We start from the raw sequence: 18,623 nt of genomic DNA, 5'->3' as shown, positions 1-18,623 counted from the left end.
TCCTCTGTTCAGTTTCCCCCTGTACCTGAGTCCTGTTCCCTAACAGAATACTTTTAACTTTAGTTTCTTCTGATATTTACATCCTTATGTTGTTACATAATGTAACAACAATCAGATGTTCTTCTGATATTTACATCCTATTTTGTTGAAGTCTTACTATGCAAATTTTCAAATACACACAAAAGAGAAAATAGATGAGTTCCCGTGTTCTCATCACCTAGCCTCAACACTTAATTTACTGCACATTGTTTCTTGAGTGCATTGCTAAAATCACACACTGACCTGGATGAAGATTTTAGTGAAGTGATGCAGGACTGTGCTACTGGCTCTGTGCTGGACACAGTTTTTATTTGTGATATGATTAGAAGATAATAGGGATATTTATTCATTTTCTTTCGATCTTGACTCTCAAGGGGAAATTGGACCACTACTGCAGAATGGGGGAAGAAGGAGTACATCAGGAATATAGGAGTCCCCTAAAGCATCTCTTAGTACTCTCAAGTCTGGTGGTTCAAGTCCATGGAAAATGACAATTACTCAATTCAGGCAGGACTACTCATAACGGAAATTTCGGAGCTTCGTCCTATCTTCTAAAACAGAACTGAGGAGGGAAAAAGACATAGTTTGGAGTTAAAGCTGTGAATTCAATAAGATGGAGACACAGGGATCAGGTTAATAGTATTAATTAAGGTGTGTGGATATCTTAATTATCAGAAGCTTTATATATATATGTATATATATATATGTATATATATATATTTTTTAATTTACATCCAAATTAGCATATAGTGCAACAATGATTTCCGGAGTAGATCCTTAGTGCCCCTTACCCATTTAGCCCATTCCCCCCCTCCCACAACCCCTCCAGTAACCCTCAGTTTGTTCTCCATATTTATGAGTCTCTTCTGTTTTGTCCCCCTCCCTGTTTTTATATTATTTTTGTTTCCCTTCCCTTGTGTTCATCTGTTTTGTCTCTTAAAGTCCTCATAATGAGTGAAGTCATGATATTTGTCTTTGACTGATTTCACTTCGCGTAATACCCTCCAGTTCCAATCATGTAGTTGCAAATGGCAAGATTTCATTCTTTTTGATTGCTGAGTAATACTCCATTGTATATATAGACCACATCTTTATCCATTCATCCATCGATGGACATTTGGGCTCTTTCCATACTTTGGCTATTGTTGATAGTGCTGCTATAAACATGGGGGTGCATGTGTCCCTTTGAAACAGCACACCTGCATCCCTTGGATAAATACCCAGTAGTACAGTTGCTGGGTCGTAGGGTAGTTCTCTGTTTAGTTTTTTGAGGAGCCTCCATTCTGTTTTCCAGAGTGGCTGCACCAGCTTGCATTCCCATCTTAATATTCATTAATAGTGTGATGCAGTTGCTAAAAATGCCAATACATACTTGGATTATGTTAATAACTATATCCAGATTATGGGAAATGGTACTTATAATATCTAGGCCATGTGAATTGGTAGTTTCATTGAATTTTTATTGGTCAGATCATAGTTGGTGTCCAGTGGTGTCACATTTTTAAGAGGGAGACAAAATGCAGCAACCCTAAATGCAGCTGATCAGGATATGTCAGAAGACCTGACAACCATGCCTTTTGAAGAATCTCTACATAGTTTGACCTTTAAAAGGGAAATCTGAGAAATGATGTGGTGAGCTCCTTAAATATTTGAGGGGCATTCAGGTTGAAGAGGGAACAGATTTGATCTCTGTGGCTCCAGAGATCCAAAATCGCCAACATGATTGAGCTCTTAGTAGCAGGCATTATGCTAAAGGCTTTAGACACTTTGTCTTATGCAAACCCTGTAATAGTCTTCTCATGTGGGAAATAATAAAGGTAACAACTAATATTAACCCAGTGCTTTCTGTAAGCCAATAACTAAACTATTCCAGGAACTTCACATTTATCATCTCCTTTAATCATGAGAGAATCCTATGAGGTAGATACTGTAATTATGGCCATTTTGTAGGTGAGAAAATTGAAATACAGAGAGATTAAACTTGCCCAAATTTAAACAGCTAGTAGGTGGCAGAGCTGGGCAGTCCCAACTCTAGAGCATAAGCTGTTAACTGCTACTCGACAGTACCATTTTTATCCCATTTTTAGATAAGGAGAATGAGGCTTAGAGAAATGAACTTTGCCAGGTCAGAGAGCTAGGTGTGCTAGTGTGCAAACCCATACCAGTCCTGCTGAAGAGCCTCTGCTACCAAGTCCTGGAGGCTGTTCTGAGAGGTAATGCACTCTTTACTAGCGCTGTGTAGGTAAAGTATAGATGACCTCAGTCCAAGATGCTGTAGGAAGTGAGGCTTATCAGGTAGAAGATTGAATAAATTGACTTTCAAAGACCCCCTCCCCCCCATGATAACATTTTATGTTTCTAAATTCTTTGGTTCCAAAGATACACAGTTACCATAGAGCTCCAGGGAGCTGAAGGGGATAGTGTCTTTTTCATTCTCCTTGCAGTTCTCCCAAACAAACCTAAAATTCACTAAAATGAAACCCAGGAGAGGGGAGACAGTGTGACCAGCATGAGTTTTATCCAGTGTTTTAGGAAAAATTGAGGGAGTGAACAAGAGCTGTCCCAGTTAGGTTCCAGAGTTCATTAGATAATGAGGAAACAGTGGGGGACAGTTTCCCTGCCCCCCGCCCAATATGCACTAGACTTCAGCTGGCCAAGTGTCCCAGCCACATTCCTGCCTGGGGTCCAAGGTTTGTAGGTTGCTGCATTTTGCTTTTCATTCAAAACCATTTTGACACTGGAAATACTGACTTCAGAGGATAGAGCTCTGAACCTTCATTTCAAACCTCTGTTGACATGCAAGTGTTACTGCCATTTGGTGATTTATATTGGGACAGATTTTTTTTTCCCTTAGTGTTTTTCCTGTTTGTACTTTGAAATGAAGCTGACCATCTGACAGGACCCTTGGCTATTTTTGGACTCCATTTGTCAAAAACTTGTTTTTTAAAACTTGAAACAGCTTCATCTTCATGTATTTATAAGAGGAATATCATCTAGTGTTTGAATGTAGGAGTGATGGGTGGAGTAATGGATAATCTCTGCTTTATCCTGCATAGTCTGATCTAAAACTGAGTGAGTGCCCTTGACTGTGTTATTAGCCTTCTTCATAAGGTTACTGGTTTGATTACTGTCAAGGAGGGCTCTATAATCTAGGCCTCTTCCTTCTGTCTTGGCTTATGACCTTTCTGTTCCCTCCTATACTTGTATCCCTGCTGAATACTGATCACAGCTTCCTCAAAAGGAGGCATTGCTCTAGGACCCTGCTCATTCTCCGTGTTTCACATTTTTAAGTCAAATAATCCACAAGTCAAATAATGTTAGCACCATTTGAGGCAAAGCCAAAAGTACAGCTGTTGGTGTTATTTGTTTAATGGAATCCTGGCTCAGCAAGAAATTTTTCTTAGATTTGATGCTAGGGTTTTACCTCTTTAAAAGACAGTTATGAAAAATTTTGGTGTAATCCCTCTTCAGACTGAGTTCTTGACATTGTCAGACTTTTTGGCTGTATGGCTGACCAGTGACCTCACTGTGGGGTTCAGATTTCGGTCAGGTGAGTCTCTGCAGTCCCTTGCCCAGAGTGCTATCCTCTAGTTCATTCTGACTGGCAGTAATGGGATGTTTCTCTGACTGGAGGAAGTCTCTAAAGAGTTGGTAACATCAGATCCCACAAAGGGGAATTGTTTGTTTTTCCACACTAAACCTTTAAAATAAAAAAGAAGTGTATATTAAATAGCTTCTGGGCTAAAAGTTTCCATTTTGAGCCATTTGAGATACATTGATAGAGTGATTCAGCGTTTGTAATTGGCTTGCAGCGGAGAATTAAATCAGTAGATTTAGTCTTTCCTGGATAGGAAAGCTTCCTAGATTTGGGCTTTTATCTTGGGTTGGCTTTTTACCAGTTATGATCTTGGGCACGTTACTTAACTTCTCTGTGTATCAGTTTCCTCTTCTAGATCATAAGGTTATGTGAGGATTAAATGAGTTACTTTGCGTTACAGTGATTAGAACAGTGGCTGGCATATAGGAAGCGTTCAATCAGTGTAGCTTTTATATCCAGATTCTGACCACTTCCAGCCTTCCCTTCTGGTTCAAGTTGTCATCCCCTTCTGCATTATCGTGGTAGCTGCCTGAGTCGTTTTTCTGTTACCCCACTTGTCCCCTTTACAGTTTATTTTCAGCATCTCAGCCAAGGTGATTTTGGTCCTCTGCAAAGTTAGATGAAGTCACTCTGCTCAAATGCTTTGGTGGCTTTCCATTGAACCCTCTCTACAAGGTCATACACAAATCCTGTTCTACTTCCCACCCTTCCTGCTCCCCCAACCCCCACCTCTGTACTTCTCCGATTTCCTTTTATGTTCTCATCCCTGTTCTCTGAGCTCCAGCCATACTGACTTCTTTTTATTACTTGAACATGCCAGACGTTTGCGTTTGTTATTTACTTTCCTAGAATTCTCTTCTCATATATTTACATAGATTACTCATTCATCTTCTTCAAATCTTGGCTCAAAATCATAATTTCAATGAGCCTGCCTTGATCACTGTAATTAAAATTGTACCTGCCCTCCAAGTCTCTGTCTCTTTTTTTCTCTCTGCTGCATTTTTTCCGTAGCACATATCGTAACGTCTTACAGATCTTAATTATTGATTTCTTTGTTACACAACTCTCCTTTCTTCAAAGAATGTAAACTTTATTGTGGTAGGGATTTTTATCTATTTTGTTTACTGCTAACTTTTATTTTTAGTACTGAGAAACAGTGTCTGGCCTATATAGGCATGAACATTTGTTGAATGAGTAAATTATATATGTATGTAGGATGTCTGTAATTTGAAAATCAGAAAGGTGGCTCCTGCAAGGAAATATTTTATCCCAACCAGTTCAAAGAAATGGAAGTAAATTTTATTTCCTGTGCTGAGTAACCCCAATATTTTCCTTTGTTAGAGATGTACAGTCTTACTACGTCTTTGTGAGCTCATGGATGATGAAAATGGAATCTATTTTATCTAAAGAGCAGAGAATGGATAAATTTGCTGAAGACCTCACCAATAGATGTAATGTTTTTATACAGGTAGTTGCATCTTCTTACTTAGAATATTTTGGGGGTCATTTCTTTGTTAATTCAATGTATAGAACTTACACTTTGAAAAAACTGGAAGGGGTAGGATATGTTTTTGTTTTTAAAAACTGAAATTGATTTGATTATGTTTAGATCTGTGTGACTAATTTAGATTTTCTACTACATGCATTTAAATCTCTGTATTCAAAGCATGACTTTTTTTGCTGTATCCCATAAGTTTTGATATGTTGCATTTCCATTATTTAGTTCAAAATATATAAGAAATTTTATTGTGATTTCTTTTTTGATCTGTGGGTTATTTTGAAGACATGTTTTAATTTGTAAAGATAAGAGGATTTCCTAGTTATCTTTTATTATTGATTTCTAGAAGTACTAAAACAATTTTGCTATTTTTAAATTTGTTGAGATTTGCATTATGGCCCAGCCTATGGTCAACTTTGGTAAACATTTCATGTACACTTGAAAAGAATATGTAACTTGCATTTATTGGTTGTAGTGTTCTGTATATGTCAAGTAGGTTATGTTTGTTAATGATTTTGTTTACATATTGTGTCAGTTACTGACAGAATTGGGTTAGAATCTCCCACTAGCATGGTGGATTTGTCTGTTTACCCTTTGTTTTTGTTTTATATGTTTTAAAACCAAGTGAGTGCATAACATTTAAGAATTATTATTTATTCCTGATGAATTGGACCTGTTGTTATGAAATATTTCTTTTATTTCTAATAATGCTCTGTCTTAAGTCTTGTGTGTATAATAGTAATATAGCTATACCAGTTCTCTTTTAGTTAAGGTCTACATAGTATGTCTTTTTTCATCATTTGACTTGCAACCTGTTTGACTCCTTATATTTAATGTGTGTCTCCTGTGTGTAAGCAGTGTGTAAGCAACATAAATTTTTCCTCAGTCTAGTTGCCTTTTTTATTTTCTCTATGTCATTGCTGATGTATTTGGATTTAAAACTAGCACCTGACTAGTTGCTTTCTATTTATCTCACTTGTTCTGTGTCCCTTTTACTTTCCTTTCTTGCTCTCTTTTGAATTAATTCATCATTTTATTTCTCCTTTATTGTTAATTCTGTATCCCTTTACTGGGTTTTTTTAGTGGTTACTCTAGAGATTTTAAGTGCATCATTTAACCTTCAACTCCAAAATAAATGAGTAGTTTTATCTCTTTCTAGACAGTGTGAGGATCTTAAACCACCATAATTCTCTTTATCTACCATCTCACTTCTGAGTTGTTGTTTATTTTGATTCATTTTATATATTAAACTTCTCGATGCATTATTATTGCTGCTGTTGTCTTTATAGTCCTGGTCCATTTAGATTTATCCATATATTTACCTGTACTGTTGCTTTCTGGTCTTCTGCGTCTCTTCATTCTTTATATATATATATATATATATATATATATATACATACACACACACACATATACACATATGTATACGTATGTGTATATATGTGTATGTATATATATGTATATGTGTATATATATGTACGTGTATATATATGTGTGTATTTGTATATATATATATTTTATCGTTTATTTATTTTTGAGAGTGAGACAGAGAAGTAGAGCATGAGCTGGGATGGGGCAGAGAGGAGGGAGACATAGAATCCTAAGCAGGCTCCAGGCTCCAAGCTGTCAGCACAGAGCCCAACACAGGGCTTGAACTCATGGATTGTGAGATCATGACCTGAGCCAAAGTCGGACGCTTAACCGACTGAGCCACCCAGGTGCCCCTCTTCATTCTTCTGTTTGTGGAATAGCTGTCAGTATTTCATTTAAAATGTCCTTCTCGGGGCGCCTGGGTGGCGCAGTCGGTTAAGCGTCCGACTTCAGCCAGGTCACGATCTCGCGCTCCGTGAGTTCGAGCCCCGCGTCAGGCTCTGGGCTGATGGCTCGGAGCCTGGAGCCTGTTTCCGATTCTGTGTCTCCCTCTCTCTCTGCCCCTCCCCCATTCATGCTCTGTCTCTCTCTGTCCCAAAAATAATAAACGTTAAAAAAAAAAAAATTTTAAAATGTCCTTCTGTTGATGAATTATCACTATTTTTTTTGTCTGAATATGTCTTTATTTCAATTTCATTTTTGTTTTTTAACATTTATTTATTTTTGGGAGAGAGAGTGGGTGCAGGGGAGAGGCAAAGAGAGGGAGACAGGATCTGAAGCAGTCTCTGCACTGTGAGCACAGAGAGCGATGTGGTGCGTGAATTCACAAACTGAAATCATGATCTGAGCCGAAATCCAGAGTTGGCTGCTTAACTGACTGAGCCACCCAGGCACCCCTCAACTTTGTTTTCAAAAGCATTTTTGCTATGTAGAGAATTCTGGGTTAGCAGGATCCCTCACCTCCCTCCCCCACTTACTGTCTTCTGGCTTTTATTTTTGTTGAGAAGTTAGCTGTCAGTTTTCTTGGTTTCTGAATGTGAGTCTTTAATTGCTTGTAAGATCTACTTTTTGGTTTTTAGCAATATTGCTTTAATGTACCTAGGTGTAGTTTTCTTTGTGTCAGTGCTGCTTGGGATTTGTAGAGCTTCTGGAATTTGTGGAAAATTCTCAGCCACTAACTCTTCAAGTACTATTTCTGTTTTATTCTCTCTCTCTCTTCTTTTCTCTTTACCTATGTCTAATTTGTTAAGCCAATCTACTGAGCTCTTAATTTTACTTTTTAGCTTTTTTTATAGTTTCCATTTCTTTTTCTGAAAAAAATTTGTTTCTTTTCCTTCAACGTAGCAGAATTATTTTTAAGCCTATGTCTAGTAATTTCATTATCTGGATGTTTCTGTTATCTATGTTTCTCTTGTTTTTGGATATGTCTTATTATCTCTTTGCCTGGTTATTTTTAATAATGTGCACATTGTATATGAAAAACGGTGGATATAATTTGAAGATGTGGATATTGTTTTTCTTTTTCTAGAGAGGACTTAATAATTTTTACTTTTGATAAACAGCTAGTCTGGGACAACTAACAACCTAGATCACCTCAACCTAGTCATGGATTGAGATGATTTGAAATGGGACCTAAATCCTATGATGGCTATTTTTTTGAGTTCACCCTTACTTTTTAGGGGGTAGTTTTTCAGGATCCCAATCCAGAACCTAGGTTTATAGGACCTCCTTTCCTCTTTGATGGGCCACGAACTCCTGTTTTTATTCCCCTCTCCTTTCTGGGAGATGCTGAAAGGTAACATTTGGCTTCTGTCTCTATTCTCTTTTGGAACTGGCAGATGCTTCTTAAGGGAAAGCAGCCTCAAATGCCAGGCTCACTTCTCTGGGTTTCTTTCTTCTCCCAGATTTTGGCTTTATATTTCCTTATCTTCTTAATAGCTCTTTGATGCCTCCTGAGAGATTAAAAAAATGTTTTGCCCAGATTTGCTTGTTCTTTGTACAAAGGTTAGTCCAGATTATTTATTCTTCCATTAACAAAAACAGACCCTAAACCTCTCCTCTCCCCATTTAGATTTTTAAAATACGTCCTTTATATATATGTTTCACAAGTTAATGACCATCTGGGGACCCCTGAATTCTTTCTCCCCTGCTCCCCCTCAAAAAAGAAACTCCCCTTTTTATGCCTGGCTTAGAGTTACACTTTTGGTGTTCTTTGTTTCTGCTTTTAAACTTTTCATGGTGCTGCACTAGGGCAGAATCTGGTGTGATAGTTCTGTAGCTGACAGGTTAAGACTTCTAGCTCTTTCCTGTGTGTATTCCCCAAGCTTTGTCACCTTTATTAGGATGCTGCCTTCTGTCTCATTTCTTATTCTATTAACTTTGCACATCTCTTTATCACAGAGATATAATTGGTTCAGAGAAAATCCCCTCTCCCACCCACACTAAGTATCACTTCTTTACTGAGCCACTGTTACACTGATGGGAGAGTACTTTATCTCTCACATATGATAGAGGACTAGAAAAAAAGTTGAGAATCACTGGCATATGGCTTCTGCCCCAGTTCCTTGAATATATCCATAATAGTATAATTTAGATTCATCCTGAAACTGTACATGTATCTTTTTTTGTCCTTTTGTAAACCCAAAGAATCTTTATTATGATGTTTCTATGTGGTTTTTTTGGATCTAAATGAAAATATATAAGGTAATATCCTTTTCCTGTTTTCTTATTCCATCCCATTTCCCTGGGTTTACTAGCACTAAAAATCTTTTTTAAACCTCACAAGACCTTTGTTCTTCCTTCGTGAATAGAAGAGTAGGAGAGAATATGTTCTTATTGGGCTGGAAGGAGAGAAGGTCTGATTAGGACCAACATAGGCAGGGAACATGGTAGCAGATTAACAGTGGGGATTGGTCCGGGTGAAAGGGAAAGGGGGAATTGGCTTGGAACTGAGAAATACCTTTCAGTATCTGTATTGGCCAGACAGCAGCTCTCATACTCCTTATTTTTCAGTTCCTGGTTCCTTAGGGTCCTTAGCATTTGTCTGTAGCAGATAGGAGTCTTTAAACTCTTGTCTGGCAGGTAAGATAAGGATGAATAGATAGCTTCTGGACATTCAGATCATTTCTCTGAAGGGTTTGTTTGTTTTTTTAATGGGAAGATTCTTTAACTGTGATTTTATACTTTAATTTCAGCAGTACTAAACTTATGGTATGTAATAGGTTAAATATACCTTAAAGGGTTGCTTTGAAGCTTCACCATTGTGTAACATTGTGTGAGGAAGAATATTTCAAAATCTTAAGAGCAGACTTTAAAATAGTTATTGGCAAGTTGGGGAATAATTGTTACATAGAGAATGAAATGTTGAAGAAATGAAACTTTTCCTTGTGACTATAATCATTGTTTTATTTTTTTATAGGGCTTCTTATATGCATACAGTATTAGTACCATTATTAAAACCACAATGAATCTCTACATGTCAATGCAAAAGCCAATGACCAAAACCTCAGTTAAGGCATTATGCAGGCTTGTTGAACTTCTCAAGGTAGGTTTAAGATTATTTTACCTTGCCATTATAATTGAGAATTAACCTGTGCTTAAATTATGGTGATCTTGTAATATTTGACTTCTTGATTATCAGAATAAATAATTGTGGGAAAGTGTACTTATCTCTCACGTGGCTAAGGAAACTAGCCATTGAAAGTAATTTCTGAATAACTTTATGAATGGCCAATATATTTAAACTTTATTAAAATTAGCATGTATTGAGAGAAGAAGGGAATGAGAAGGTTAACTTAAGTATTAGTAAAGTTTTACTTAAGCATGTTGCCTGAATTATAAAAGAATAGGACGTGGTACAAAAATTGGTGCATAAATCAGTGGAACAAATAGGGACCCCAGAAATAAACCCACAAATATATGGTTAGTTTTGACGAAGGAGGCAAGAATATATAGTGGGGAACATACTCTAATAAATGGTGCCAGGAAAACTGGACAGCTGCGTATAAAGAATGAAACTGGACCACTTTCTAATGCTATACACAAAAACAAAATCAAAATGGGTTAAAGACCTAAGTGTGAGACCTGAAACCATAAAAATTCTGAAGAGAGCACAGACAAGTAGTTTCTCTGACATCAGCCATAACAATATTTCGTAGATATGTCCTCTAAGGCAAGGGAAACAAAAGCAAAAATGAACTATTGGGACTACATCATACATCAAAATAAAAAGCTTTTGCACAACAAAGGAAACCATCAACAAAACAAAAAGACAACTGATTGGGTGAAGATATTTGCTAATCATATATCCAATAAGGGGTTAATAGCCACAATATATATAAAGAACTTATACAACTCAACACCAAAAACATAATCCAATTAAAACATGGGCAGAGAACCTGAATAGACATTTCTCCAAAGAAGACATACAGATGGCCAGTAGGCACTTGAAAAGATCCTCAGCATCACTCATCGTCAGGAAACTGCAAATCAAAACTGCAATGAGATACCCACCAGTTAGAATGGCTGATATCAAAATGACTGGACGTAACAAGTGTCGGCGAGGATGTGAAGAGAAAGGAACCCTCATGCATTGTTGGTGGGAATGTAAATTGGTACAGCCACTGTGGAAGACAGTATGGAGGTTCCTCAAAAAGTTAAAAATAGAAATACCATATGATCCAGTAAAAAGAAAGTGAAAAAACTAATTTAAAAAGAACATGCCTCCTGTGTTTATTGCAGCATTATTTATAATAGCCAATGTGTGGAAACAACCTAAATGTCCATCAATAGACAAATGGTTAAAGAGGATGTGGTATACACGTAATGGAATATAATACAGCCATAAAAAGGATGAGATTGTGCCATTTGAGACAGTATGAATGGACCCAGAGGGTATTAATGTAAAATAAGTCAAACAGATAACTACCATATAATTCTACTCATAAGTGGAATTTTAAAAAAATAAACAGAAAGCAGAATCAGACCTATAAATAATACAAGGAACAAACTGATGATTGCCAGAGGAGGGGTTTGGGGGATTGGGTAAAATGGATGAAGGGGAGAGAGTGGTACAGGCTTCCAGTTATGGAATGAATAAGTCACAGGAATAAAGACACAGCATAAAGAATACAGTCTGATGCTGCAATAGCAATGTAATGGGACAGTTGATAGCTACACCTGTAGTGAAGAGACCATAATGTATCAGTTTGTCAAATCACTAGTTGTACACCTGATACTAATGTAACATTGTGTATCAACTGTACTAAAAAAAAAAGACATCCATTTTGTAGTGTTCAGATGCACATGAGGCTAGTCAACATGAGGCTAATTATTTTGCAGTTTAGGGAAAGTGCTGTAATCTTGTGATTTGAATACTTCTGGAAATACGATAATGTTTTTAGCATACTCTAAGTAAAAACAATAAAAACCCTTTGTAGGCAGCAGAGCCCACTTAACCTTTTATAAAAATTGAAATTAAAATTTTCTAGTAAATTTCTGCTAATGCCTTTAGATTTGCTTAGGAAATAAAATCTTTTGGAAATTTTCAGCCTTTTTTAACGATATTATATTTTTTAATGAACTGTAAATACAGAAATGTGTGTATATGCATATATCTCATAAACATAATTTTAAGAAATAATAAACAAAAACCCACCATCCCATTTAAGAAATATTGGTATTTTCAGAAGCCCCCTTTGTTGTGCTCTGTGATTACATCTTACCCTGCTCCCTCAGAGAAACCAGTCCTGCATTTTATGCTTCTCATTCCGTTGGTTTTCTTTTCAGTTTACCATACATAGATGAATCTATAAACCATTCATCATTTAGTCATATATGCTCTTGAAGTTTATATTAATGAAGTAATACTTTGTACTTCTTTAGTTTTTTAAACTCAGAATTTTTTTTTAATATTAGAATTAATATTGGAATTTATCAAGGTGGTTTTTAGTTTTTTTTTTTTTTTTTAATGTTTATTTATTTTTGAGACAGAGACAGAGCATGAATGGGGGAGGGTCAGAGAGAGAGGGAGACACAGAGTCTGAAGCAGGCTCCAGGCCCTGAGCTGCCAGCACAGAGCCCAACGTGGGGCTTGAGCTCACAGACTGTGAGATCATGACCTGATCCGAAGTCGGAGGCTCAACTGACTGAGCCACCCAGGTGCCCCCAGAATTTTGTATTTGAACTTTTCCATGCTGGGATGAGTAGCTATGGTTCCTTCATTTTCATTGCTGTGTAGCTTTCCTGTAGATGGACTTTGGGTGATTTCCAGTTGTTGCTACTATATACAGTGTTACTGTTCTTGTATCTGTTTCTTGGTGTAGTTGTGCCAGAGGTTTGCTGAGTTTTGTATCTACCAGTGGATTGCTGGGTTGTGTGTTACTTACATGTTCAGCTTTTCAAGATGATGCCAGAATTTTTTTTTTTTTAATGTTTACTCTTGAGAGAGAGAGACAGAGTGTGAGTGGGGAGGGTCAGAGGGAGACACACACATAGAATGCGAAGCAGGTTCCAGGCTCTGAGCTGTCAGCACAGAGCCTGATGCAAGGCTCAAACCCACAAACCGTGAGATCATAACCTGAGCTGAAGTCGGACACTTAACCAACTAAGCCACCCAGGTGTCCCGCCAAATTGTTTTTTAAAGTAGTGAGAGCAATCAGTTTATATACCTCTGCAAGATTAAACTTCCCTTTGTTCCCCAACTGGTCAACATTGGTATTATCTGGCTTTTTCTTTCTTTCTTTTTTTTTTTTTTTTTTTTTTTGGTGGGAGGTAAATGATTTTATTTGTAATGTTTATTTCCCTGATTGTTGATGAGGGTGTCTTTTCCAAGTGTTTATTGTGTGAAAAATCAGTTCATTTCTTTTGTTCAGTTTTCTGTTGAATTATTTGCCTCTTTTAAAAGATTATTTGTTAAAAATGTTTCATGCGTTCTGAGTAGTAAACCTTCGTGCATGGCAGATATTTTCTCATATGTTGGCTTGCCTTTTTATTTTTTTAATAGTGGCTTTTGATGAACAGAAATTCTTAATACAATTGAATTTACCAATCTTATATAATAATTCTTTTGGATCCCATTTACAAATTCCTTACCTAGCCCAAGGTCTTAAAGATATTCTGTGATTTTGCCTAAAAGTTTTAAGTTGATTTTCACAGCATTACTTGTGGTTCTTTTTAGGCTATAGAGCATATGTTCTACAGAAGAAGCATGGTTGTGGCTGATTCGGTTTCACATATAACACAGCACCTTCAACATCAGGCTCTTAATTCTATTTCTGTAGCCAAGGTATGAAGGTTATTGTATATTCAGCATAATTATCTTTTTAGTTTGCTCTCCTGTTGTTTTATGTGTGTTTTTTATTTTTAAGCATTTTTTTTTAAGTTTATTTCTTTTTGAGACAGTGAGCATGAGTGGGGGAGAGGCAGAGAGACAGAGGGAGAGAGAGAATCCCAAGTAGACTCCATGCTGTCAGCGCAGAGCCCAATACGGGGCTTGAACTCACGAACCATGAGATCATGACCTGAGCCGAAATCTAGAGTTGGACGCTTAATGGACTGAGCCACCCAGGTGCCCTTATATGTGTTTTTTTAGTTTAGTCTGTTTACTCCATTCCTTCAAACATAATATTTCTTGGTCCTTTTTCTCCATGTTATTTTATGATTGTTACTTAGAGCAATCAGGGTTAACTCTGAACTTGCAGCATGGAATACATTAACACTCCTCTGTTAAAAAATGACATTGTGGGAACGGCTGGGTGGCTCAGTTGGTTAAGCATCTGACTCTTGATTTTGGCTCAGGTCATGATCTCATGGTTTGTGAGATTGAGACCTGCTTCAAGCTGTGCACGGGCAGTGTGTGGAGTCTGCTTGAGATTCCTTCTCTCTCTCTGTCTCTCTGTCTCTGTCTCCCTCTCTCTCTGCCTCTCCCTCCCTCTCCCTCTCCCCCTCTCCCCCCTGCCTCTCTGCCCCTCCCCCGCTTGTGCTCTCTCTGTCTCTCAAAATAAACATTTTAAAAAATGACATTGTGTAGTTTTAAAATATGCCTCTTTTTTAAAGAATAATTTATTAAATTAATATGGAGATTTTAGACTCTGGCCTATGTTGCCATCTTGAACTGCCTTTCAAAAAGCCTAATATAGAAATTTAAAAATATGCTTAATACATTTGCTGTCCCTGTCAGCATTAAATGGTAATGTTACACAAATAAAGCACATAATGTCAGAAAAAACTGATCAAGGAAAGCATTTGTCTAAGCTCTCTTAAATTGAATCATGGAAAAGATTACCACGGAGTTTTTCTTGTGAGTCTTTGTTATTGCTTCAGAAATAAAACTGTTATTTCTTGCTTTCTCTTCTTTTGTCTTTTAGAAAAGAGTAATTTCTGACAAAAAATATAGTGAACAGCGTCTTGATGTACTCTCTGCTCTAGTTTTGGCTGAAAACACTCTAAATGGACCAAGCACAAAGCAACGACGACTTATTGTTTCCTTGGCACTAAGTGTTGGCACACAAATGGTAAATTATTGCTGTTATGGAAGGAAACTGACATTGGAGATTTCACATTTTCCTTCTTACTGACCCAAGAAACCTGTTCTTACTTTGACTGCAACTTCTCTGTCATTCTTTCCCCTCCCTGATAGAAAACATTTAAAGATGAAGAACTCTTTCCACTGCAAGTAGTCATGAAAAAGCTGGATCTTATCAGTGAACTTAGAGAAAGGTAAGTAGGGATATGTAACGATCAAAAGATAAGGCTGATAGAAACATCAGTTTTCTTTTTAGCATAGCAAGAGAAGAAATATAACCCAGGTGGACCATTAGTTCCTCTTGTCACTCCTTTAGCGTGACCAAGGTGAGTCTGTGACTGGGGATCGTATTTCTTTAACTTTGCTTCTATAGTAACGAAATAGCTTCTGGAAGAACTCCCAGAGGAAACACGGTATCACCCATGGAGCACCTGCTAGACCCCGATGCATATTGTGATTGCTGTGATGAGTCTCCTAGTGGACTTTTAAAATTGCTGCTTCATAACAAACTTTCATCTCTTAGAGATTCATGTCACATAGTTTTCTGTAGTTTTATTTTGACATGAATTGGAATTAATTCACTAAAATGACTTAATTTTGGACTTATTTTTGTAGCCATTTGTGCCTTTATTGTTTTTATTGAGGAAGCAATATGTTTCTTGAAGGGAAAATGGGTCTTCTGAATTTTGATCACCAGGTGAATTAAGGTTATAGCACAGTTTTTCATTTAAAGCTCATATTTATAACAATATTATGTTGTTCTAAGAAGCTGAGACTTTAAGTGTAGGCACTAGCATTTAACTTTCTATCTTCTCCTTCTTCATTATAAGATACTTAGTGTAACATTTTGTTGCCCCAAAATGGTGTGAAATAGTCACTTGGCAAGGATTATAGGCAGGTTAAGTGTAGCTATTTTTTTGTTTTGTTTTTTTTGGTCACAATTTTTTAAAAGGTTCTGCTTTTCAACTTTGAGACAGGTAAAATGGTACATATGTGATGCAAGTATTATAAGTTCAGTCCTATCAAATAGTATTGAAAAATTAAACTCTATCTTAAGAGTTATGTGTATCGTTTTTCAAGTATGCTTTAGCCTACGTGCAGAATTCTGACAATGTCTGATGTAGGGGAGTTTTGTTACCCATGTTCAATTTAGAAAGTATTTTGTGGCTTTTCTCTCCTAATTTTGGGTTAAGTGATGTAGGGGATACAAAAATGGGTAAGACTGAGCTCTTACCATTGTGATGTGTAATGCTGTGCCTTTCATTATTTTGGTGGGGGAGTGCTTTGATTTTGCTACCACTAATTACTACTTTACATTGTAGAGTCCAAACACAATGTGACTGTTGTTTTTTATACTGGCATCGAGCTGTCTTTCCAATTTATTTAGATGATGTATATGAAAATGCCGTTGATGCAGCCAGATTACATGTAAGTGAAGAATAATATAAAAATAATCCATCATTTTAGTCAGTGTACAAACCATTCTAGTTTTGAATATAATCATACAAATACAATCATTTGACTTAATAGATCATTTAAAAATTGACTGCTAATGTTTTTACAATACTGTCCATATTTAATGAGCATTTATACAGTCTGCAGTTAAATTTGATATAAATGCTAATGAATATCAATATATTCAACTCTTTTACTCATATTCCTAATCATTCTCATTTCACTTTGATATTAGTTTATGTCACAATAGGCTGACATTTACTTGTCAGCAAGGAATATGTTACTCAGATCTTTCTATTTCTTTTGGAAATAAATATTTGAATGTTCAAGGCAACAAAGGATAAGTGAATGTGAATTTTTTGTTGATTTAATATATATGCTTTAGAGAATAAAATCTGGCTCTTCTTATTTAGGAAAGTAAGACAGGCATGTGTGAAAAAAATTAACCTTCAGACTGAGGTTTTGTCTTCAAAGATAGATAATTAACTTTTGTGATATATATATATTTTTTTTCCTTTGTGCTATTTTTTAGTTAGAGCTCTGGTTTTTCTACATTCGTGAACATTCTGATTTTCTTCTTAGTACATGTTCAGTGCTTTACGTGACTGTGTACCTGCTATGATGCATGCAAGACATTTAGAGTCCCACGAAATACTTCTGGATTGCTATGACAAAGAAATTATGGAAATCTTAAATGAGGTAACATCATATTTGAGATTGCATTCCAAATACATGTTTTTAAGTTTTTCAGTGTTTGGAAAAACTTTCTGGATTGAAGCAGGCTTTCATTTATATTATATATTCATGTTATGTGTAAGTAGTAATATAAATTATTGTTTATGAATCATTGTCTAGAATGAAGGAACTTTTCAGTATCACTGTTATGCTAAATTGGTCTTTAATTCCTAAGTTTTATACAGAAATTTAGACTAGGGATTTGGGAAAAATACTTGACTTTAGTGAATAGCAGATTTTGAGTGTAAAGTTCTGTTTATTAGAAGAATGCAGATACAAAGTGGGTTTGAATATTGAATGCTGCTAATGGTAGTGCACTTCAGGCAGCTTAACTAGTGATATTTTATTGAGTTATTTGGAGAGCTATGACCAAATATTCTGTATTTAAAGATGTATTTGTGTAACAGAAATAATTCAGATATGGAGTGTAGTATATCCCTTCTTGTTTTACTGGAATCCATATTATAAACACTAACATTTTAAATTTTCATCTAGCAGTATTACATGGAGGGAGAGATAAAAATGAGTAAAGTTCACAATGTAAACCATATGCAGGTTTGATAAAATTATGAAAAATTTTATATGATTTCTTATATTAACTACTCTTATTTAAAAATAAGATACATGTCTGGCCAGTATTTAGAACTTCATGGTAGACCAGAAAAGATGATTGATTTCATTACCTTTAGAGCAATGAATTTTGTGATTTTTTTTTTTTCTTTTTAATGATTATCATAAGGAAGCTTTTTAAAAATTTCTTCCGTTGCTTGTTCTTAGGACATTTCCTTCTTTGTTACTGGTTTCCATAAGTGTTTATACTTTATTTTTTTAGGTATTTTTTAATATTTTAATATTTTTTAATATTAGGCACCCCTAAATGTTATACTTTATATTGTATTTTCCCATTTTTTATAATGAAGCCATGAGACATTAGCTTTTTGAAATTCTTTTTAAGAATTTTAAAGTATTAACAAAAATAAAAAACTTCGGATTTATCTAACTGCTTCGTGGTCAAAAAAATTGTTGGTTTAAAATGGAGAGCAGGGGCACCTGGCTGACTCAGTTGGTGAAACATGCAACTCTTGATATCGGGGTTGTGGGTTCGAGTCTCACATTTGGTGTAGAGTATTTAAAAATTTTTTTTAAAAATGTTTATTTAGTTTTGAAAGAGAGAAAGAGTACGGACAGGGGAGGGGCAGAGAGAGAAGGAGACACAGAATACGAAGCAGTCTCCAGGCTCTGAGCTGTCAGCACAGAGCCCAATGTGGGGCTCGAACCCACGAACCATGAGATCATGACCTGAGCCAAAGTCGGGCTCCTAACCAACTGAGCCACCCATGCACCCCTATTTAAAAATCTTTTTTTTTTTTTTTTTTAAATTTTTTTTCAACGTTTATTTATTT

At 36.1% G+C, this 18,623-nt stretch overlaps 1 protein-coding gene across 3 annotated transcripts in view; it reads left to right on the top strand.

The window, feature by feature from the left end:
- Positions 1–18,623, top strand: part of WASHC4 (WASH complex subunit 4) — a 60,606-nt gene that overhangs the window by 16,876 nt on the left and 25,107 nt on the right. For all 3 annotated transcript variants that reach the window (XM_040491019.1, XM_040491018.1, XM_040491020.1), the window contains exons 14-20: positions 4,979–5,105; positions 9,925–10,050; positions 13,684–13,791; positions 14,873–15,019; positions 15,145–15,224; positions 16,353–16,458; positions 17,068–17,184. In XM_040491019.1, the coding sequence (XP_040346953.1) occupies positions 4,979–5,105; positions 9,925–10,050; positions 13,684–13,791; positions 14,873–15,019; positions 15,145–15,224; positions 16,353–16,458; positions 17,068–17,184 (811 nt within the window). The remainder of the gene's footprint in view (positions 1–4,978; positions 5,106–9,924; positions 10,051–13,683; positions 13,792–14,872; positions 15,020–15,144; positions 15,225–16,352; positions 16,459–17,067; positions 17,185–18,623) is intronic.

Source organism: Herpailurus yagouaroundi, unplaced genomic scaffold, assembly GCF_014898765.1.
Source record: "Herpailurus yagouaroundi ecotype Mexico unplaced genomic scaffold, PumYag 182, whole genome shotgun sequence".
Taxonomy (NCBI): Eukaryota; Metazoa; Chordata; class Mammalia; order Carnivora; family Felidae; genus Herpailurus; species Herpailurus yagouaroundi.
Note: the sequence above shows the minus strand (reverse complement) of the source record. Positions and strands in the feature narration are given on the sequence as shown.